The following is a 22,417-nucleotide window of genomic DNA, read 5'->3' as shown; positions in this document are numbered from 1 at the left end:
CAGGTGGCATCTGACAAGCAAAGTCAATGAGGGAAGCCAGATTCATTTAGCAACCTCATGATTCAGTTAACAACTTCAGTGAATTCACTTAACAACTGTGTCAAAAAGATCGTAAAATGAGGCACAACTCACTTAACAACTGTCTTGCTTAGCAACAGATATTTGAGGCTTTGTTGTGGCTGTAAGTTGAGGACTACCTGTAATAAGTGAAAAATATTCATTTTTCCCCCCACATTATCATTATTTGATGCACTGTATTTTACAACTCAATTGTCCAAACAGATTGTGATATATCCACTCACTTACCTTGAAGAAGAATCCACAGCATACTTTCTGGTCATCCTCTGCTTGTTCTTTGTCACTCTCACCCTCTGATTTTTCAACTGAGTCTTCTGACTTCTCTGGTGGCTTCAAATCTGTCAGAGAAACTTCTATGAGGCTAACAGTTTTAGATGCAGGTGGGGGCAACACAGGTGGATTCAAAGGTTCTTCATTTGGAGTAAGGCAGACAATTTCTGTAACAGGCTGTGACAATACTTCAGATACCATGGATTCCAGAGGTCTGATCTGTTCTTCTGATTTTTGCTCAACTTTCTCTTCCGTCTCTTGCTTCTCGCCATCCTTTTCACCTGCTTCTTCCTTGTCAACAGCCTCTTTAGTTACCTCAGTTGGCTTCCGTTCACCATCATCCCCAAAACAAACAAAAGATCTAGTCTGAATTTGGCTTGGAGAAAATCTTCTCAACCGTGGAAGGCTATCCACAGACCGCGGGGCAGTCAAAGTGCGATTCAAAGGTGTAATTTTCAGTTCATTTGGCCTTGGAGTCCTTTGTATTTTACCTGGGAGAGATGAATTCTTCCTAGAAGAAGATTGCGGGGATTGGTGGGAAGATCGAGGTGTTTCTACTGAAAATGGGACAATGGGAGATGATGATCCACTAAGCTTCGCTGAAGGCTTCAATTCCCGAATTTGTTTTTGAGGAGAAGGTTGAGGGGGTGAAATAACCCAAGATTGCTGTTCCCTCATCTGCATTAGCATCTCCTGCTGAAGTGACAGGCGTTGCATTTCCTGTTGCAGGAAATGTAGAGAAGAGTTGAGCTTCTCGATGGATTTTGTATATTCTAAAAGGTCCCCTTCATTTAAATTCTCTTCTGAAGGACTTACCAAATTAGACTGCTTCTCAGCATCAGCTGGGGTGTTTGGTGGCTTCAGCCATGTCGTTGAGGGAGTTTCAGTGCTTACTTTCAGGACCTCAGAAGTCTTGTTCAGTTGTTCACCTGGCTTTTGGTTTTCTTTTTCTTTCACTTCATTGTTGTCAGTGAACACTTTCTCACCCTCTGCTCCAGCTGCTTCTTCCCGAAGTGGTGAAATCCCATCGCTTTTCTTTTTCACAACATTAAGGAATGCTGTTCTTCCCATTTTTTGTCTCTGCTTTGTGAACGCTGCCTCAACCTTCTTCTTCTGGGCTTCAATCGCTCGCCTCTTCTCTTCCAGTTTCATCTTCAGCTGCACCATTTCCGAAGCCAGCAACTGTGTTGTGTCCCTTCCCTGAGGGAGAGGGGATTCCTCCGGGATTTGAGCCCACGAAACAATGTGTGGAATGTTCATCTCAGAACCTTCGGGGGTAGTTTTCTGAGAACTGCTTCCGCTGCTTCTGCTGTCGGTATGATTCATCTTTTTAAATTTCTGCTCTGCAAAGCTGGTCATTCTAACTCCTGAACTTGAAGATGGACTACTGCCAGCTTGAGATTTAGTACTTATTGAGCTTGGACAAGGACTCAGTTGCTCCTTATGGTTGATGCCTCTGCTGTCAGATTCATGCAGAAAGCGAGATGATTCTTCCAGATCAGAATCCAGGCTGACTGTATAATCCCTTAAAGTAGAATCTTCATCCAGAGTCTCTGGAATGTCTGAAGGGACATGTATTCCAGTGTCTACTTCTGTGTTATCAGTAACAGGACTGAGGGCACCTTTCGTATCTGCGATAATATCGGGGCTACTTTGATTCGGGGTTATGTTTGAGTTTAGGATGCTCATCTCTTTGTTGTGAAGGAAAAACCCATTTGTAAATTGTGCTGGTGGAGTAATGTTGGCAGATTTCTCACTATCATGGATAATCTGCAAAGCCTGTTCAATGCTGGGTGTCTCGATTTGATTGCCAAATTCATCAATAGTAACCAACCTGTTTTGCAATGCTCCATTTGGTAGGGTGTACGTGTTAACCTGGTTGGCATTTCTTTGATTGCTGTCTGCGTCTAGATCACTGCAAAGTTCTTCATCTTTTTCTATTTCAGAATCTTCACTGTCCTCTTCATCATTCAGAGGCTTGAAAGATATATTCCTTTTGACGTGTCTGGGCATATGGTTAGCATTCTGTACAAGGCCTTCATTACTAATAGATCTCGTGATTCCTCTGTTTGGAGGTGTCATATGGAGGCTGTCTTCTTTATCAAAAGAAATGTCAAATGAAACCCCATGGACTGAAGACCTAAAAGGGATTTTAAAATTAAGAAAGTCTTAGAACAACCAATATTGAAGTTTAAATATTTCAACAAGTTGGAATTAAAGAATAATACTCTTTACACTATCTTCAAACTAATACAAAAAGCTATAATCTTAACCCTATATTCAAGATATGGCTATTAAATGTCACAGAAGATAAGCTGTAATTATCTGCAAGGATGACACTTTAGAGATGACACCCGGAAAATTATTAAAGAATAACCTAATTCATTATATAAGGCAATTAAGTTCCAAGAGGCAAAGATCTTACCTTTTTTCTTTGGGCCACGTTCCTACATATCCATCCATGTAGGACATAGATGTTGATCTTTTAATACCACCTATTTAAAATCAATACAGAATGCAATATAAGAATAAATGTTTGGAAAGTTTTAAAAAGAAAATATAAACAGAAAACAACAACTGAATTGGCTTCAGAAATTGGAATGAATTTTTGCCACTGATTTATAAAGCAGGCTACATAAATTAAATATGCATTTGTAATGCTGCAGTCCTAGGCCAGGAACAAAGAAAGGATGATACATGCAGCTTGGCAAAACATCTGATGAGACCTGCGAAGTTGCTTTGATTACCCAACCTTGTCTTTCCCCTCTTCTATTCACCTCTTCTCCAGCCTCCCTTCACTACTTTCATAAACCACCACTTTGCTACCCTAAGAGGCTTCAAGGTCTGCCTATGCCCTTAAAAAAAAATCCCTGCAATGATTTTTTAGAAATCTATCTATTGTCCTTTCTACAGTGTCTGTCTATCTGTCTGTCTGTCTGTCTGTCTGTCATACAGGACCTGAACTAATAAATGAAATTAAAGGTAAAAGTAAAAAAACAAAAAAAGGGCCCAGATCAGGGGTGAAATGCTCCTGGATCGGACCGGATCGCCAACTCCAGTAGTGATCTTGACCATTGGTTCGGCGATCCGGCAGAGATGGCGGAGCAAAGCTCCACCCACCTGCCCGGGTGACATTACTTCCTGGTTTTAACCAGGAAGTATGTGTTTTGCGCATGCGCAGAAGGTCTGCGCATGCATGTGATGTGCGCATGGCGCACGCACTTCTGAACCGGTAAGGAAGGTAGGTAGATTTCACCCCTGGCCCAGATGCTTTTGGAGCAAAACCTCTCAACATGTAGGTTGTACAGATAATCCTCAATCTATGACCACAATTGAGGCCAACATTTCCACTGCTAAGCAAGACAGTTGTTAAGTGAGTTTTGCCCCATTTTATGACCTTTCTTGCCACAATTAGGTCAATCACTGCAGTTGTTAAGTTAGTAACACAGTCGTTAAGTGAATCTGTCTTTCCCATTGACTTTGCTTGTCAATGACAAAAGATGATCACATGACCCCAACACTTCAACCATCATAAATATGAGCCAGTTGCCAATCATTCAAATTTTGATAATGTGACCTTGGGGATGCTGCAATGGTCATAAAGTGTGAAAAATTGTGATAATTCGCTTTTTTCAGTGCTGTTGTAACTTTGAACGGTCACTAAATGAATGGTTGTAAGTTGAGGACTACCTCTAGTGCCACTTACATAATCAAATCGTAACTGTATCAAATTTAATTCTCAGTGACCTTAAATCATATCAGAACTATTCTGCATGTATTTATTGCTATATTCAATATGAATTATATTTATATGTTCCTTCCCAATTTAAAAATGTATAAATTAAATTTAAAATTTAAGCAAAGTGTTATACCCTCAACAAAATGAATAGCTCTATAGAAGTTTGTATATTCCCAAAATATACAAAGTATCACTCCCACTCTGAGGAACCTATTCCTGCTGTCCTACATTATTATGGTGGTAATAAATGTCAGTTATCAAAAGCTGGGATAGTTAAATCATTCCCTATACACAGAAAGGAACTTTCTCTTGAAGAGCTATTTTTCTATATAAGAATATTTAATTTAATTTAATTTTAATTAATCATATTTCTATGCCGCCCAACTCCCAAGGGACTCTGGGCGGCTTACAACAAAAATAATACAAACAATGAACATAATTTTTTTAAAAAAATATTATAAAAGCATTTTTAAAACATTAAAAACACATGCACACCATCCATGGCCGGATCTCACAAGATTGAACAGCGAGATCAACGGCCCCAGGCCTGCCGGAAAAACCAGATCTTCATCACTTTCCGGAAGGCCAATAGGGTGGGGGTAGTAATATGATTACAGACTCTCTTTTTTCCAGAATCTACAACTGTATGAAGAGTGATCATCCATAGAAACATTCTCTACTAGATGACTGCACTCTAAACACAGATGTGTAGAATAGACAAGAAGCAGTTACAGATAGAGATAAAGATTCCAGATAGGAAGGTGGGAGGCAAATTAAAAAAAAACATAGCAAATAAAGTATTGAAGCGGGCAAGAGACAATGGATAGATGATGTTGTGACCTAGGCTTACTGAGTCATTAAAACACACGAGTAGTCCCAAAAATCTCTTTTATTGCAACAGCTGTGAATTACTTTCATTTACAGCTGAGTCCCAATTAGTTGCAAAAAGTCCTTCGGGAGAAGTCCTTCGGGATAATTTCCAACCTTTATCTCCCTTGACACGCTGCCAAAGACCTACTTGGCAAAGCCACACAGAGTCCAGAATCAAACAGAGATGCCGACTGGGAACAGAATTAACAACGTTGCTTTCCTGCAAAGGGCCCATGTGTCTTTGCTCCTTTTTTAAGCCTTATGGGAGGGGCCAATCATCTCCAGGCCTTACTCCCGAGTCATCCCTTTTTGTTTTAACTGTTCTTGCCTTCTGGCAGCTCTGCGCATGCGCACACTAGGAACAGGCTCGTCCTGTTCCTCTGCCTCTCTGCTGTCCGACTCTGGAGGTTCCAGAGTCCATGCCCTGGCCCCATCTCTGCCTCTACACAGAGCCCTCGTTCGGGCCTTCCCCAGACTTCAGGCCTGGCCCATGTTCCTCCCCAGCCTCCTCACTGTCCAACTCCGCTGCCAGCTCCGCAGGCTGCTGGCAGACCACAACAGATGATTTCTCTTTTTTGTTGTTGTTCTGATTTGCTTTTCCTTTTCTCTCTCTCTCTCTCTTTTCTTTTTTCTTTTCTTTTCTTTTTTTTTTAGATAGGTGACACTACTAGAAGTTAGGTAGGATAGAAAGAAAATGTTTTTCAGTAAAAAGTGACATGACTAAAAGTTAGAATAAGTGATAGAAATAAGAGAAAGGGGAATGTTAGTGTAGACACTTTTATATAATAAAATAAAGTAACAGTAAGAGAAAACATGGAATAATTGAATAATGACAGATTGCAATTTACTATAATTGTGTATCATTATTAGAAATATACAGTATAAGTCGACTCAATGTAATAACTGATTAACTTTACTAGTTTTATTTGTATTAGAATGTATGACACTCAGGTGCCACACTGTTCACGCATTGATTTGTTTGTAAAAAAAAAAAACTTAATAAAAAACCCACAGATGTGTAGGGCTGGGAGTGTGGTCATTTTTGATAATGATTGAAATGGCCTAGAATTGCATACTGGGTATCAAACTTGGAATGGAAAAGCAGATTCTACTTTAGCCATAAAATTATTGGAATGACACTGGGCCAATTAAAGCCTGTTACCTAACATTTCTTTGGCAGATAACAGAGTGGTTGAGAGAAGGTCATCTGTACACTTTTTTTTTTTAAGGAAAAGAAATAAAAAATAAAAAGTATTTTAATACAGATAGTCCTTGACTTACTACAGTTCATTTAGTGACTGTTCAAACTTAACAGCAGCAATGAAAAGAGTGATTTATGACCGTTTTTCACACTTACGACCATTGCAGCATTGCCCATGGTCACGTGATCAAAAATGACAACTGGTTCATATTTATGAAGGTTGCAGTGTCCTGGGGTGATGAGTTCATTTTCTGCGGCCTTCTGACAAACAAAGTCAACCGGGAAGCCAGATTCACTTAACAACCGTGTTACTAACCTAACACCTGCAGTGATTCACTTAACAACGGTGGCAAGAAAGATCGTAAAATGTGGCAAAATTCACTTAAATGTTTCACTTAGCAACAGAAATTTTGGGCTCACTTGTGGTCGTATGTCAAGGACTGCCCGTAATTCTAAATCATGCGTTGCAGCGCTTCATGAAGATTACTTGTGATTCTAAGAAGCAGCCTGTAAAAACATTCTCTTTGGATGGATGATGAAATAGCAGAACATGAATAGCTTAAAATCCAGTCATTCAGTTACATGTTGGTACCTGGCACTGATGAATAAGGCTGTTGCTGCATGTGCCTTGGAGGAGGAATCTGATGAGGTGGTATAAAAGTTGAAGTCCCCACACTGAAAAAATGAGAAAACCCACCAAATGTTAGTTTTCTGTTTGGATGTCTGTCTTCTGTCTGTTTGTCACTTGAAAAACATCCAGTCCTGAGCACAGTTAAGAAGCAATCTTGCATTGTTTTATTTATTTATTATTCTTCCTTATGCAATGCTTCAATTGCAACTAATTCTAGAAAACATACATTCCATATGAGTCACAAAAATTAAAACACCAAGTAACAACATCATTAGTACTATCCAGCTGCTAGGTAAACCCTATTCAAAACTAGAAAGGGACAATATCCATTTTAATGCTCCAATGGCCTTCTTAATGAATAAGAAATCAGGAGGATTATTTTTCCACATTAAAACAAATCAATACAATCTTTGCCCCCTGAGATAGTATATAGTATTATTATGTTAATCTATATGCATATTTTGTTTAATTCAGTGCAGATCATTTTCTGATCATATAGGATCCATCACACCTAAGGAAGCTGTTATTGTCAATAGCACATACTCTTCAAATACCATCTACGTTGCAAATATTATGGCATTTTAAACCTTTTATATGTATTAATGGTTCCGATATACAATATTTTAATTAATAAATACAGGCAGTATTTATAGGATATCCCTCACTTTTAAGCTTTGTAAGGCTTAGAGACAGTCATTGGCCTAATGTTTCATGTGAGCTGTAAAATGAAGTAGAGGCTTGAATTTAGGCTCCTTTGTTTTAAGGTAATAATTCTAATTAGTATATCACCTTGCTTCCTAGATAAATCATAAAATAGAATGGATAGAAATATAGTTTCAGATTCTTATAAACCCAACTAACATTTTGTGAGACATGAAAAACTATTAAATATGATACGTGGTAGGGCTGATTGTCTTTTGCATCTCAGATACAGTTGCAAGAAAAAATATGTGAACCCCTTGGGATTACGTGGAATTTTGCATGAGTTGGTCATAAAATGTGCTCTGAACTTCATCTAAGTCACAACAATAGAAAAACACAGTGTGCTTAAAATAATACTACACAAACATTAGATGTTGCCATGGTTTAATTGAACATAACATGTAAATATTCACAGTGCAGGGAGGAAAAAGTATGTGAGCCCCTAGCCTAATGACTTCTCCAAGAGCTAATTGGAGCCAGGAGTGAGCCAACCTTGATTCCAATCAGTGTGATGATATTGGATGTGTTGCTGACAGCTGTCCTGCCCTTTAAAAACACACACCTGTTTTGGGTTTACTGGTGTCAAGAAGCACAGTCTGATGTGAACCATGCCTCGCAGAAAAGAGCTCTCAGAAGATCAAGAATTATTGACTTGCATGAAGCTGGAAAGGGTTACAAATGTATCTCCAAAAGCCTTGATGTTCATGTGTCCACGGTAAGACAGACTGTCTACAAATGGAGAAAGTTTAGCACTGTTGCTACTCTCCCTAGGCGTGGTCGTTCTGTAAAAATGACCGCAGGAGCACAGCGCAGAATGCTTCATGAGGTAAAGAAGAATCCTAGAGTGTCAGCTAAAGACCTACAGAAATCTCTGGCACATGCTAACATTTTTGTTGACACATCTACAATAAGGAAAACATTAAACAAGAATGGAGTACATGGGAGGACACCATGGAAGAAGCCATTGCTGTCCAAAAAAAATGTTGCAGCACGTTTGAAGTTTGCAAAAGAGCACCTGGATGTTCTACAGCACTACTGGCAAAATATACTGTGGACAGATGAAACCAAAATTGAGTTGTTTGGGAAGAACACACAACACTATGTGTGGAGAAAATAAGGCACAGCACACCAACATCAAAACCTCATCCCCACTGTAAAACATGGCGGAGGGAGCATCATGGTTTGGGGCTGCTTTGCTGCCTCAGGGCCTGGACAGATTGTTGTCATTGATGGGAAAATGAATTCCAGAGTTTATCAAGACATTTTGCAGGAAAACGTACGACCATCTGTCCGCCAACTGAAGCTCCGCAGAGGATGGGTGATGCAACAGGACAATGACCCAAAGCATACAAGTAATTCAATAAAAAAATGGCTTCAACAGCACAAAATACGCCTTCTGGAGTGGCCCAGTCAGAGTCCTGACCTCAATCTGATTGAAATGCTGTGGCATGACCTTAAGAGAGCGATTCACACCAGACATCCCAAGAATATTGCTACACTGAAACAGTTTTGTGAACAGGAGTGGTCCAAAATTATTCCAGATAGTTGTGCAGGTCTGATCTGCAACTACAGGAAACGTTTGGTTGAGGTTATTGCTGCCAAAGGAGGGTCAACCAGTTATTAAGTCCAAAGGTTCACATACTTTTTCCTCCCTGCACTGTGAATGTTTACATGTTATGTTCAATTAAACCATGGCAACATCTAATGTTTGTGTAGTATTATTTTAAGCAGACTGTGTTTTTCTATTGTTGTGACTTAGATGAAGTTCAGAGCACATTTTATGACCAATTCATGCAAAACTCCACGTAATCCCAAGGGGTTCACATACTTTTTCTTGCAACTGTAACAATTTAGTTCCCCAAAATATATAAAATTAACTTCTACTGATGATAAAAAAATAAGATCATCAGATATATTAATAAGCTTTTCGTATTCTAGAAGGAACACTTCAGCTAGAATAAATTCTGTAGAATAACTAAGCAGCATTGGAATGACACTGAAAGTCAATAAATCACTATTTTTGAAAGTGAACCTTGGAAACCCTTGGACTTTGTTCAGAAGCTTAATAAAGTATTATTTACAAGACAGCAGCAGGTCAGCTCCTAGGTCAGAGGTCGGCAATCTTAAACACTCAAAGAGCCATTTGGACCCATTTCCCAAGGAAAAGAAAAAAACAGGAGCCACAAAACCCTTCCTGTGCCTGACTATTTCCTGAGCAGCCACAAAAGTAGCATATGTAGTTGAATTAAACATTCTGTTTTCTTCTGAAACTTTTCTTTTCTTGGATTTATCCATGGCTGGCCTACCCGGAGTTGAAAAGTTCAGTAAATAGCATGCCGGCGGGAGTTGCACATTGGCGGTTGGCGACGTATATTTTGAGCAACAGGGAGCCGCAACAAGGGGATGAAAGAGTCACATGCGGCTCCAGAGCCACAGGTTGCTGACCCCTGTCCTAGATGATATAGCCATCTTCTGTTCTGGCATTTTAATGATTGATATACCGTATATCCTAAGGCATATGCATTTATGTGTTATCTCCTTAATATGTCGAGGGGAGGACACCAGAATTTTGCATATCTTTAGTTCTGGCACCTTACTTTTTTTTAACATACAAAGGCCTTCTCCACATCAATGAGAGAGCATGGCAAGATTCATTGCCTTTTCTATGATACTCCAAAGAACAAAGCATATATTTTGCACAGTTCATTGAGAGAAGGGAAAAGGAAAATAGGGGAAGAAAAAGATTGAGAGACATGCTCAACTAGACTGATACCTGGTTATCAGATCGGAATCATGCAAAACACCTGGGTAACTTCTTTGATTGGCATTTGTAGGAGGAACAGAAGATGCTTCCTTTGGAGGTTCAGCTGCACAGAAGATAAATATTTCACACATTTAAAGTTGTAGAAATGAAGACATAGACAAAACTTCAAGTGGTCCAGCATGTACCTGTTAGGGACCTCATCTCATTTAGCTGTCTATCTCACTTTGTTATCAATTACATTTAGGAGCTCATGAAAATATTGATGTTGAAGTGAGATTAGCAACCTTTTTTCAATTGTGAGCTCTGTATTAAACCATTAAGGTACAGAAATGGATAGACCTGCAAAATTTGCTCCACATTACAAGTTAACTTGCTAGAATGTTAAGTACATCCTAACCTTATCCTACATTTGGATATTGAAACTTTTTCCTGACAATGAAGGATGATCAGCTAGTTGATAGAAAATCTGCTAATAGGGTCCACTCTTTCCATCCATGTTTCTGTCAGTCAAACAGACATGCAGTTAATTGCTATCCAAGGGGACAAGTATGGTAAAGAATTAGAATAGAATAGAATAGAATAGAATAGAATAGAATAGAATAGAGTAGAGTAGAGTAGAGTAGAGTAGAGTAGAGTAGAGTAGAGTAGAATAGAATAGAATAGAATAGAATAGAATAGAATAGAATAGAACAGAACAGAACAGAACAGAACAGAACAGAATAGAATAGAATAGAATACAATACAATAGAACAGAACAGAACAGAACAGAATTCTTTATTGGCCAAGTGTGATTGGACACACAAGGAATTTGTCTTAGGTAGTTAAGATGATGGGTTATGAGTGGGAAAACTCAGGTTGTACTATTCTCTTAGGCATGGAAGCTGCCTGGTTGATGTTGTGCCAAGTATTCCTTCTCAGTACAAATCGGGATTAGGTTCTATAATGAGAGGAAATACAACTCCCTGTTGCATCATGGATTGACAGCTTAATTGTGTGAACTGAAGTAATGTAGTTCACAAACAAGCAAATCCTGAAACCAAGCAGGAGAAATGCTTGTTCAAATAACAAGAGTTATTTGAATGCTTTTACTTGAAGTTCAGTTACTTGAAGGACATAATATAAATCATAGGGCGGTACAGAGATCTGGATGCAAAGGGACAGCATTGTCCCTTAAAGCACTGAAGTTGCATGAGCCAAGACATGATGAGATGACATGATGAGATGCACTCACAAAGCTTTCTTTACTAAGTTACATTATTGTTCTACATAATCTATTACTGTCTGCCTTGGTAGTACTCCTGCTTCAATTCATATAAAGCCTTACTGACTCCTTAAAAAGACAACAATGTGGGTAGGGAATGAGAGGTGCCAGGATTCAACCTAGAATCTTCTGCTTGAAGAACACATGATCTACCACAGAATCTCTTGTTTGTCATAAAATAAAAGCAGGACTTCAATAAGTTATTTTCCTATGCCTTGAACAGTGTAGGCTTCTATAATTCACCACTTCAGAAATACTGTATGTTCCATGTTAAACAACAGATGCTGAACAGAAGATCACAGGAACTAAATAATAATAATAATAATCACCTTGAGGATGACCTACAACTCGAGGCTGGACAAATGATGGCTTCACCACTTCAAACCACCAGAACAGCTCTGCCATGAACACTAAATAATTACTCTGTAAATAAAAGATACTAGTGTTAATATGTAAGTTCTGAAGAAAAGAATTCATGGAGTCTAGGTTCTCCACCATTATAAGTTAATATTGAGGTTTGGAGTAAAAGGTGTTACACATTTGACATGATAACTACAATGGCAAACTTTAAATCAGAAATAAACCATCTGTTACCATTCAGATTATTTTAGAGTACTGTTTCTCAGCCTCAACAACTTTCAGATGTGTGGACTTCAACTCCCAGAATTCCCCAGCCAACACAAGATTTCCTTAATCCCATACTGGATGAAGTTAATGAGAGTTGAAGTTCAAAGCATCTGAAGTGCAGCACGTTGTATAACCTTCAGTTAAACCTATTAGCAGAACAGAAGAAGCGAACAAAAAGAAATGTCAGTATTTGCGCACATTGGCAATGATGAAGCTATTTAATACAAAATCCCCATAATCCTTAACTTAATCTGTAATTATCCAGGCATTTCTTCCTGATTCCAGAGTTCTAGACTGGGCAACGGTTTTAATCAAAAGAGCAACAACAGTAAGCAAAAGAGAATGATGGGATCAGTTTTGTTGCAAAGTCTGAAATCCAGGGTCAGATTTTCCACAGGGAAAAAAGAATTGCTGAAGGAAAAAATCCATAAAAAATTACATTCCTGTTCACATGAATTTATGGAAGTTTGCCTTCATTGAAAACAGACTATTTAAATTATCTATGAATTGATTCCCTTTGCTGTGTCAGGAATGCAGAGATTTCGAAAGCCACTATATACAATTTACTCACTTGTTTTGAACCTTGAATCACAGCCACATTTCAGGTTGTGGCCACACTACAAGAGGGGTGTGTATCCTCAACATACATTTGGAAGAAATAATTCAAACCTTTTACAAACACTTCTCTGCTTTTCAGTAAAGCAGCCTGACTTTTTACAGGCTTTCTGGTGAGCCTAAAAAGAATCATAACTGAAAAAGAATCAAATTATGACTCAGTTCCTTAAAACAGCTGTATATTTTATCAAGTTTCTGGAAAAGCCTGAAAGAAGATCAGCTGTTCTACTGAGCAGCATAAAGATGTTCTGATCATGCTGAATTGAAAGCACTTCTGAATCATTTTTGAAACATATGCAGCCCTGCAAAATAACTTCTGATTATTACTTTTATCACCCAGATAAATGGATATGCTTATGCTCACAAAGCAGTGATAAAAGTAGAGCAAAACATCACTTGGCAAATATCACATGAATCTGTCAGGTTAAGCTAACCTCTCTCTCTCTCTCTCTCTCTCTCTCTCTCTCTCTCTCTCTCTCTCTCTCTCTCTCCCTCCCTCCCTCCCTCCCTCCCTCCCTACTTATGCATACAATGCTAAGAAAGTGCCAACAAAAATATTCAGAGCTGTTTTGCATAGGCAAAAGCAGAGTGAAAATCAGTTAGAAGGCAGCTAACTGAAGGAGGACTGAGAAAACACCACTGAAGAATTAAATGCATCTACACGTGATCTTCACTTAATAGTCACTCATACAGTAACAATTTGAAATTATGATGTTGCTGAACAAATGGTATTTATAACCAGTCCTTAAAATTCTGGCTGGCACAGCATTCCTACAATCACAAGATCATGAACATCTTGCAATTATGATGTTATAGCATCCCACGATCAGGTGAGTTGATTAGCAACCTTATTTGCTAGGCTTCCTACAAGCAAACTCAATGGGGAAGCTAGCAAGAGGTTGCAAATGGTGTGATGTCATCCTTAATGAAAGCACAAGATTTGCTTAACTGTGACCGGAAGTGCCATTGCTAAGTAGCGTAGTCATGTGACATCTTACTTTTATTATTGTGACACTTAGCGACAGAAATCCCAGGCCCAATTGCCATTGTTGACCAAGGACTATCACACAAAGTTCCTGTGAATCTGCATATTCTTCTTAACTGGACATTTGCCTCATTCTTTTATTGCATATTAAGTCCTGTTGCTGGGACACTTCAGTGTCCTTTCCTAGAAGACCCTTTTGAGTAAGCTTGTCTAGATCAATCATTAGCCCACATTAAGCTAACAAAGTTAGTGGTATCAGTACTGAGATAGTAACCAGACCAAATTTTGTTCAAGAACAATTACCAGAAATCAGAATGAAAGAGGAGAGATCACTTCCCAGTTTATATATTCTGTATATTCATATTTTTCAAACCACATGAAACTATAATTAAGTTTCCCTAAAGTTTTAGAGATAACTCTCCTTCCACTTATGGCACTAGATTAATGTTTGCTGTAGGTGCTAGACATGATGATGATGGTTTTTTAATAATTAGTTTTACTTTCCTGAGTTTGCACATATCACCACAGGATAAAAAATTCCCACATACAGATTCATATTACTGAATCATAACACCTATCCTACCATTCCCTTTCATGATAAACAATGTCAATCAAAACACAGAAAGGAAATAAGAAATAGTAAGGCTAAAAAAATTAAAGTCACAAATAAGGAAGAAAAATGGAATCTATTTACTGAACGTTTCCATAGCTTTATGTTCTTGCAAGCCATTCCTACTTTATAATAACTATGTACTTGCTTCATAGTTTTTAAAATCTCTTTCTTTAGGAAGATCTCACTGACTCAAACTATAGTTTTCTTGGCCTTCCCCTTTCGCTTGATCCCATTCACTTTTCCTTCATATATTTTAAAAAAGATGTTTAGACTAGAAAGAGTGCAGAGAAGAGTAACAAAGATGATTAGGAGACTGGAGGCTAAAACATATGAAGAACGGTTGCAGGAACTGGGTATGTCTAGTTTAATGAAAAGAAGAACTAGGGGAGACTTGATAGTAGTGTTCCAATATCTCGGGGGCTGCCACAAAGAAGGGGGAGTCAAGTTATTCTCCAAAGCACCTGAGGGTAGAACAAGAAGCAATGGGTGGAAACTAATCAAGGAGAGAAGCAACTTAGAACTAAGGAGAAATTTTCTGACAGTTAGAACAATTAATCAGTGGAACGACTTGCCTCCAGAAGTTGTGAATGCTCCAACACTGGAAGTTTTTAAGATGATGTTAGATAACCAGTTGTCTGAAATGGTGTAGGGTTTCCTGCCTAAGCAGGGGGTTGGACTAGAAGACCTTCAAGGTCCCTTCTAACTCTGTCCCATCCTATCCTATCCTATCCTATCCTGTCCTGTTCTGTCCTGTCCTGTCCTGTTTTGAAAATAAGTCATTCTTTATTTTCAATGCACTTTTTTCATATTGGTCACTGAGTTTTATAATCAATCCACACTCATAATACTTTTCTTCCAAATGTCAGGCATGGCCAGATGCAGCCTTCGTGGAAACATTAAACGAACTGCACAGACATTAGATAAGCAAGCCTCACCTATTTAGCATTTTTCCAGGGACACATAGATACCCTATAATTTTCAGCATTTTCACAATACCTCACTCTTATTTTTTACATTAACTTTATCAGAAGTTCCTTGAAGAGCTCTCCTATATTCTCCGAAACTACTTGTCTCTCTATACCTTATACAATATCTTTCTATCTTCCTAATTTTTTCAATATTCTCTTATACGCATTTTTCACAGTCTCATTCCACCTGTCTTTTCATTCTTCTTAGTATAATTCCCATATTTCTCAAGCACTTTGTTCTTTCCTAACATTCTCTACATCCTATTTGGAGATGAATCTATTTTTGAATACTTTTTCACACAGAACTAGTATTTCCTTTTTCTACAATCAATATACATTTATCTTCATTTCTTTAACTGCTTTTCTGTCCTTCTGTTTCCCTAAGATTCATTCCTGACATAAATAATAGGTTATACCACATATATCAACCCTGTTGCTTTTCATCAATATGCAGGTCAGGGTGTAAGGAAAGGAAAAAAGAGCTTAACAATAAATGAGAGTATTTAGATGCAATAATGGAAACTACGGGAATTCGCCTGCAAGAATTCTGTAATGTGATGAGAAATAGGGCACTTTGGAGCATTTATTAAATAGTCTGATTTGTCTTCAGATGTATAAGTCTTTTGCATTTTATCTAAACATAAAATCATCTTTGCACTCTTCTCATTCATCATATAAATTAAATAATGATATATTAGGATTTATATTAATTTCATGCCTTGTGTATTAAACTATAAAGTTGAAACGAATACATCTTTTTCTTAACAGATGCTTACCAAATAGTCACCATGCTCATTCATTCTTGGGTGTTTAATAATGCAATTACTTCTTCCATACTCTCATCCTATTTCTCCTTATCTGTTCATGTTATCTTTTATATATATTTACTATATATTTTTTCTATGGACTGCTATATAGAAAAAGTCATCTGTGATAGTGAAATGCAACATACAACTACCATCAACAACCTACATGACCCTGGTTCTTACTGCCTGACATATAACTTAGTTCTTCCATTCATAACTAATTTTATATTTGCATTTCCATGCTAGTATCCAACAACTCCACTCAACAAGATCAGACCATTTTTATTCAGATATTTTCCCCTTTCTCCTAGTTTCACAGACCCACACCGTATCTATTTTCTTTCATGTCTTTCATTATTTCACTGTACTTTACTCCTACATTTCCAGCTGCAATCTTTCATATTTTATTTCATGGTTGTCACCAGATGGCCTCATAGATATTCACACACACACACACCTCACCCTTGCATCGCAGTTTTGGTTATATATGTCTTCGTAGTAACTCAGAGAAGGTATAGACTAGGTTACCAGTCATAGTTGTACTCAGTGGTGGGATTCAAATTTTTTTACTACTGGTTCTGTGGGCATGGCTTGGTGGGCATGGCAGGGTAAGGATACTGTAAAATCTCCATTCCCTTCCCACTCCAGGGAAAGGTTACTGCAAAATCCCCATTTCTTCCCGATCAGCTGGGTGTCAGCACCTCAACCTGAATTTACTCTAGTGCTGACATAAGAAGGAGAAGCGAAGGCGTCTGGAAAGGGACGTTTGACTTTTCACCTACTTATTTTCCCTGGAGATAATATCCCCTAGGAGATGGGATGGGAGGGGGGAAATTCCTTTGAGCTGGAGTAGATTAGGGGTAGAATGACTTGGAAGATGGCCAATGAGTACAGGGGAGTGGGGAACGGAAAGGGAGGGTTTTGGGGCTGGAAGTCAGTGTTGGCTTCGATTGGAGTTGGGTTTAGAATGTCGTGCTTAATAAATAGGAGTTTTTCTTCAAAGACTTTGTTTGAAATGCAATTTATTTGAGATGACCTCGAAACTTGACACTGGGACTTGGGAGGCAGAGAATAGATGGGGGCGGGGCCAGTCAGAGGTATTTACCGGTTCTCCGAACTACTCAAAATTTCCGCTACCGGTTCTACAGAACTGGTCAGAACCTGCTGAATACTACCTCTGGTTGTATTTGTGTCACATACAGCACTCCATCATAAAGGGATGGACAATACTGGTATGTTTTGGCATATTTTGGTTAGTCTGTTATAAACACAAATAAAGCCAGGTTTTATCCAATCATGTTCAAGGTTATCTATGCAGGCTAGGCTCTCTAATCATGAGATTACCTTCCAAGCCACATATTTTTGCCTGCATCCCAGCAATTTGAGAATACATGCATGTCTTAACACATATTCAGGACGCCTATGATAATAACCTGATAATTACACATACTGTTCAGCACTGAAAAAAATCATTGGCTTAGCTCTGATAATTCTATATAGGACTTCATAAGGTAAAGTCTAAGAATTCTTTATAGGGCTTAATAAGCTAAATTCTAAATGAGGCCTTTGCACAGACTTATTTATTCGTGTTTATCTTTATGACCTAACAGAGTACTACATAGGTGTTTCAGATTTACTACTGTCAATGTTCATATAGTGTTATGCTTTAATGTTGTAATGGGTTTGCTGGAGAAACCACAATGGCCTAGTTTGCACATAATGACAAGCTGCAATGAGTGCATTCATTCATCATAATGTCGAAAAGAAACCATATTATGGTTTACTGTAATGGTGAACTCAGTCAGTGTTTTCTATTTCATCCAATTTAGGGAGAAACACCGCCCCCAGCTTCCTGGTATCTTAAGCCAACTTCAAATTAATGCTTAGGAGCCCAGTATATTCCAAAACTGATAATGATGATTTCCAATTCAAGTAAAAGAAAATCATGATTAAGGATTTCCTAATTTAGTAATGGTTTTTATCAAGGGAGAAACGAAGAGGAAAGAGTGACTAAGCAGCAACATGATCATTCACATGCAGTGAGTGTCTCCCTTAGCTGAAAACAAGCATCCAGTTGCCATAGTTATCAACCTTCAAATAGCATTGGAAGAGGAAAAAATGTATTGCCTTTATATTCAGCACAATATTGAAAGTGAATGGAAATATCATGAAATTTTACCATTCAAGGGGAAAAAAGGATTAGTTTTTTTTCTTTGCTAAAAATGCATTATATTGAACATGTTTTATATAATAGACAAAGACTCCAATTATTGTTTAATCTCACCCAAGATGCTTGCATAAACCCAACAGAATCTCCAATTTGTTTATAGCGATATCATATTGAAAACCATTCATTTTAAAAGCAGCTTGTGATGTAAGGATGGGGGTAGGAGGGCTGCTTCAGAAGTCCTATCCATATTATTTACTAAGAAGACCAGTTATTTATAGCTAAAAAATAGTCTAGGCTTAATATTTTAATCACATTTCAAAACCATTTAGCATTTCTTTAAACAAGCTTTTAGATTTCCTTTGTAAATATGTTCTAACTTTTGTTATTGCTATTACTTTTGAAAGTCTGTTACTTCACTCAAAATGACATCACCGGCACTGAAGAAAATAACAATTCCTTTATTCCATGACAATACTGAGAGATACTGATGTAATTCTCTTAGTTCAGAAAAAAAAGATTGAGCACTGTGGAAAAACAAGCCCCTTACACTATACCATAATAGCACTACTGGAAACAGATGACTGCATGGAGACTATCTGGTGTTGGAAATATTTTATTTTGTGCTTTATACTTAACTGTGTTATAGGATTCTGTCCCATTCCTGAAAATACTAAATACAGGTAGTCCTTGATTTATAGCCATAACTGGGACTGGAAAATTTGTTCTTAAGAAGTATGGTAGTTAAGTGTGGCATTATGCGAGTTGATGACTTTTTTGCTGCAATCCTTAAGTGAATCCAACTTCCTCTAGTGACTTGGCTTGTCACAAGTCAGCCGGGAAGGCTGTAAATGGCAATCATGAGATTCCCTAGGATGCTACAACCAATGTCAACATGAACCAGTAGCCAAGCATCCAGATTATGATCACAAGACTGCAAGGATGCTGTCATGATCATAAGGGTGAGGACCAGTCACTTTTTTCAGCACTGTTGTAACCTTGAACAATTGCTAAATGAATAGTCATAAATCAAGGGCTGCCTGTAAAATTAACCAGAGCCTTGATTTATTTCAGAAATATTCAGATATCTTGATGGAAATATTAAGTACATATTACTTGCAGTCAGTAAAACTAGACAAAAAAACCCCCCAATAGACTGATATTTATTTCAGGTATGATGGTAACATTTTGGATTGGTGATTCAGAAGACTTGGAGAATGGTACCCAAACTATTCTGGATAATGATGAATTCTGCTTAAGACACAGGTGAAGAACATTTTGAGGTGAAGCTGTGTCCTGCTTCTTTGAATGTCATCTTAATATATAAGGCACTGTGGCAAACATATGTACAACACGAACCTTCTTACAAAAAAAATACTTTCACATACATGTCTTTTTGCATGTCAAACTTTTATATACATGTCATTTTCATTTCAAGGATCAATCTAGTCACGGAAGAACCAATCTCCTTTCTCCATCACATGGTTATTCTTTTATTTCCAAGAGGGAAAAATGACCTACGTGGATGCTTTAACGGGACAACACTATGGGCCTGAGGTTTTCTGTGTTTGCCCTAAAATATCACAAGGGCAGCCAAACACCTGGATTTTCTTTCTTATAAATGCTTTTTTTTTGTTGCAGATACATTTGAGACATCATTTTCACAGCTCAACAACATGGGAATGGTGATCCTTTGAGAGATATACCTTTAAAGAGAAGGCATACCATGACATGTGTGGTCTCTTTTCCTACAATCCAATTTGGCATTGCAATCATTTGTTATCTTTAAGAAAGCAAATAGTAGTTCATGGACACAAGGTGTAACATGGAAGCAGCTTTAGCATTAATTTTTTAAAAATGGTAATCTTTTAAAAGCCTACAGGTGTGGCTGTTTTGTCTCAGTGTTGAGTGAAGCGTGATGACTAGAACTGACAATTCTGGCTGACTAGCTTTTTAGTAGAGAGGATTTTAAATAGGGTTCTTTCAACATTAATATTTTAGAGAAAGCTGATGCATAGATGAACTCAGGTTATTATGCAGGGCATGTGTCACAAAGAAGAGGTTGGAAAATTATCAGTTGCTTCCTCCCTTTGCAAGTAATTAACCTTCAATAAATGAGCATGACCTACTTTATAGTATATAATAGAAAGCCAAAAAGACTAGGAAGCTTTATTGTGTCTAATTAAATACCATGTATAGATCTATTAAGGAATGAAGTTTTCAAATGATGAAGCAGAAAAACTGAAATTTATTTATATGGAAGCTTCCCAAACTGTTCCTAATAAATGTCTAGTTTGATTTATCAATAACATAGAACCTAGAATAACTTTATTATCACTTTAAATGTACACTAATCATCATACATTAAAATGAAATTTTGTTGCATACAGCTCTTAATGGGTCACTATCTCCAATATACATATATAAACATGACAAAAATATAAAAAACAAACAAACAAACAAATATGCATATGCCCACATACCCATCTATATTATATGACACACTAGATTTAGTTCGGATATATAAATGTACATGGTGAGAAAAATGAAACTATATTGAAAAGCATAGTTTTAAAAGAATGTAGCCTAACAATTCTTAATTCAAAAAATACTTGAAGATTGTATTTATTTTCCAAAACTTTTGATTTTTTTTTTTAAAAAATTGCCCTGTGGGAATTCAATCTTTTTTCATAACCTTGATATTTTGATCAATCCCACTAAAAATGGCAAAAATCTAGTTTCATTCAAGGAAACAAGGCTTTTCCACAACATTCCATACTACAAATTCCTTGTTGATTAGGGCTACCAGGTTTGGACTAAATAATTCAGATGGCCAATTAGTTAATAGAGCTTTCTAAATTTATCTGCAGCTAGTAGCAGTCTGATAGTCCTATCCCTAAGGAATCACCCAAAGCACATAAAAGAACAGATAGACCCAATACACCATCTCTTTTATGGTGTTTCCCCCAGGGGTGAAATCCTACCGGTTCGGACCAGTTCAGGAGAAGCGGTAGCGGACATTTAGCCTGGGTCGCCAGACTGGTAGTGACTGCTGGCTGGCCACGTCCCTGAACCAGTCCCCCAGTTGCTGCTTGCTCGCCCTGCCCCGCCCACTCTCTGCTCGGCCCACAGCCGTGCCATGCTTCCCTGTCTTCCACATGGCCTTCCTGGTGTCCCTGTGGCCAGCTTGCAAAGGCAGGCAAGCAGAAGGCCGCGGGTAATGCAGGCAAGCATGTCGGGGCCATAGGCCGTGGGGAAGGGAGCTAGCAGACTACTCTCTGACCGCAGCCTTCCGAACGCAGCCCACGGAGATGGCTCTCGCATGCCTGTTGCTGGGGAGGCATGGTGATTGCTTGGCCAGGGCAGCCTTGGCAGGGGCTGTATCATGCCATGTTCCGCTCTGGCCGGCCGCGCGACTACAAGTGCGGCAACATGGTCTTCGCCAAGATGAAGGGCTACTCGCAGTGGCTTGCCTGGGTAAGTGCTGCTGCCCAGGCCGAAGGGAAAGCACCACAGGCTCCACAGTGGCACAGCCAGGCTGACCCTCTGCCACCCAGCCGGCCACCAACAACTTCCGTGCCTCTTGCCCCACTTCTTCACCAGCAGGAACAGCGCCGTGGCTGAGTCTCCTTCCCCCGGAATGCCGGACTCCACAGGCTGAGTTCCTGGAGTGACGCCGGCGGTTGGCCTGGCTGATCTGCAAAGAGAGCAGGCAGGTGGCTGGGTGGGAAGCCAGTGGACTGCTTCAGAGCCCCAAGCCCCACGGACCCGGCACGGGAGGCACGCAGGCCCGGATGGAAGGCGTCCTTTTCTGCAGCACCCCCCTCCCCTCTTTGGATTACCCTGCAAGGGGGGGGGGGCTTCTGCCTTTGCAGAAATGGGTGTGGGCAGTTTGTACAGAGGATTGGCAGAAGTGGGTGTGTGGCCCTCTGGGATGGAGAGCAGGGCAAGAGAAGGCTCCAAGGTTCGCTTGGGCAGTCAAGCCAGATGGCGGAGGGAAACTCAAAGCGTTGGGGGCTTCAGAAGGGCAGAAGGTGCTTCAGAATGTGCAGCTCCTGGCTCTAACAGTGAGTGATGTGGATGATGTCAAGTTGGCCACGCCCACCTGGTCACATGACCA

General features: G+C 38.9%; 1 protein-coding gene across 1 annotated transcript in view; it reads right to left on the bottom strand.

Annotated features, from left to right (window-relative positions):
* CAMSAP2 (calmodulin regulated spectrin associated protein family member 2) overlaps positions 1–22,417 on the bottom strand; it is an 81,599-nt gene that overhangs the window by 9,914 nt on the left and 49,268 nt on the right. Inside the window, exons 8-12 of the mRNA XM_070939326.1 lie at positions 11,846–11,939; positions 10,265–10,358; positions 6,751–6,833; positions 2,774–2,843; positions 307–2,488 (exon numbers count right to left, since the gene is read on the bottom strand). Coding sequence (XP_070795427.1) covers positions 307–2,488; positions 2,774–2,843; positions 6,751–6,833; positions 10,265–10,358; positions 11,846–11,939 — 2,523 coding nt within the window. The remainder of the gene's footprint in view (positions 1–306; positions 2,489–2,773; positions 2,844–6,750; positions 6,834–10,264; positions 10,359–11,845; positions 11,940–22,417) is intronic.

Source organism: Pituophis catenifer, unplaced genomic scaffold (genome assembly GCF_029215685.1).
Source record: "Pituophis catenifer annectens isolate HBS135680 unplaced genomic scaffold, rPitCat1.0.hap2 SCAF_3, whole genome shotgun sequence".
NCBI classification, from domain to species: Eukaryota; Metazoa; Chordata; class Lepidosauria; order Squamata; family Colubridae; genus Pituophis; species Pituophis catenifer.
Note: the sequence above shows the minus strand (reverse complement) of the source record. Positions and strands in the feature narration are given on the sequence as shown.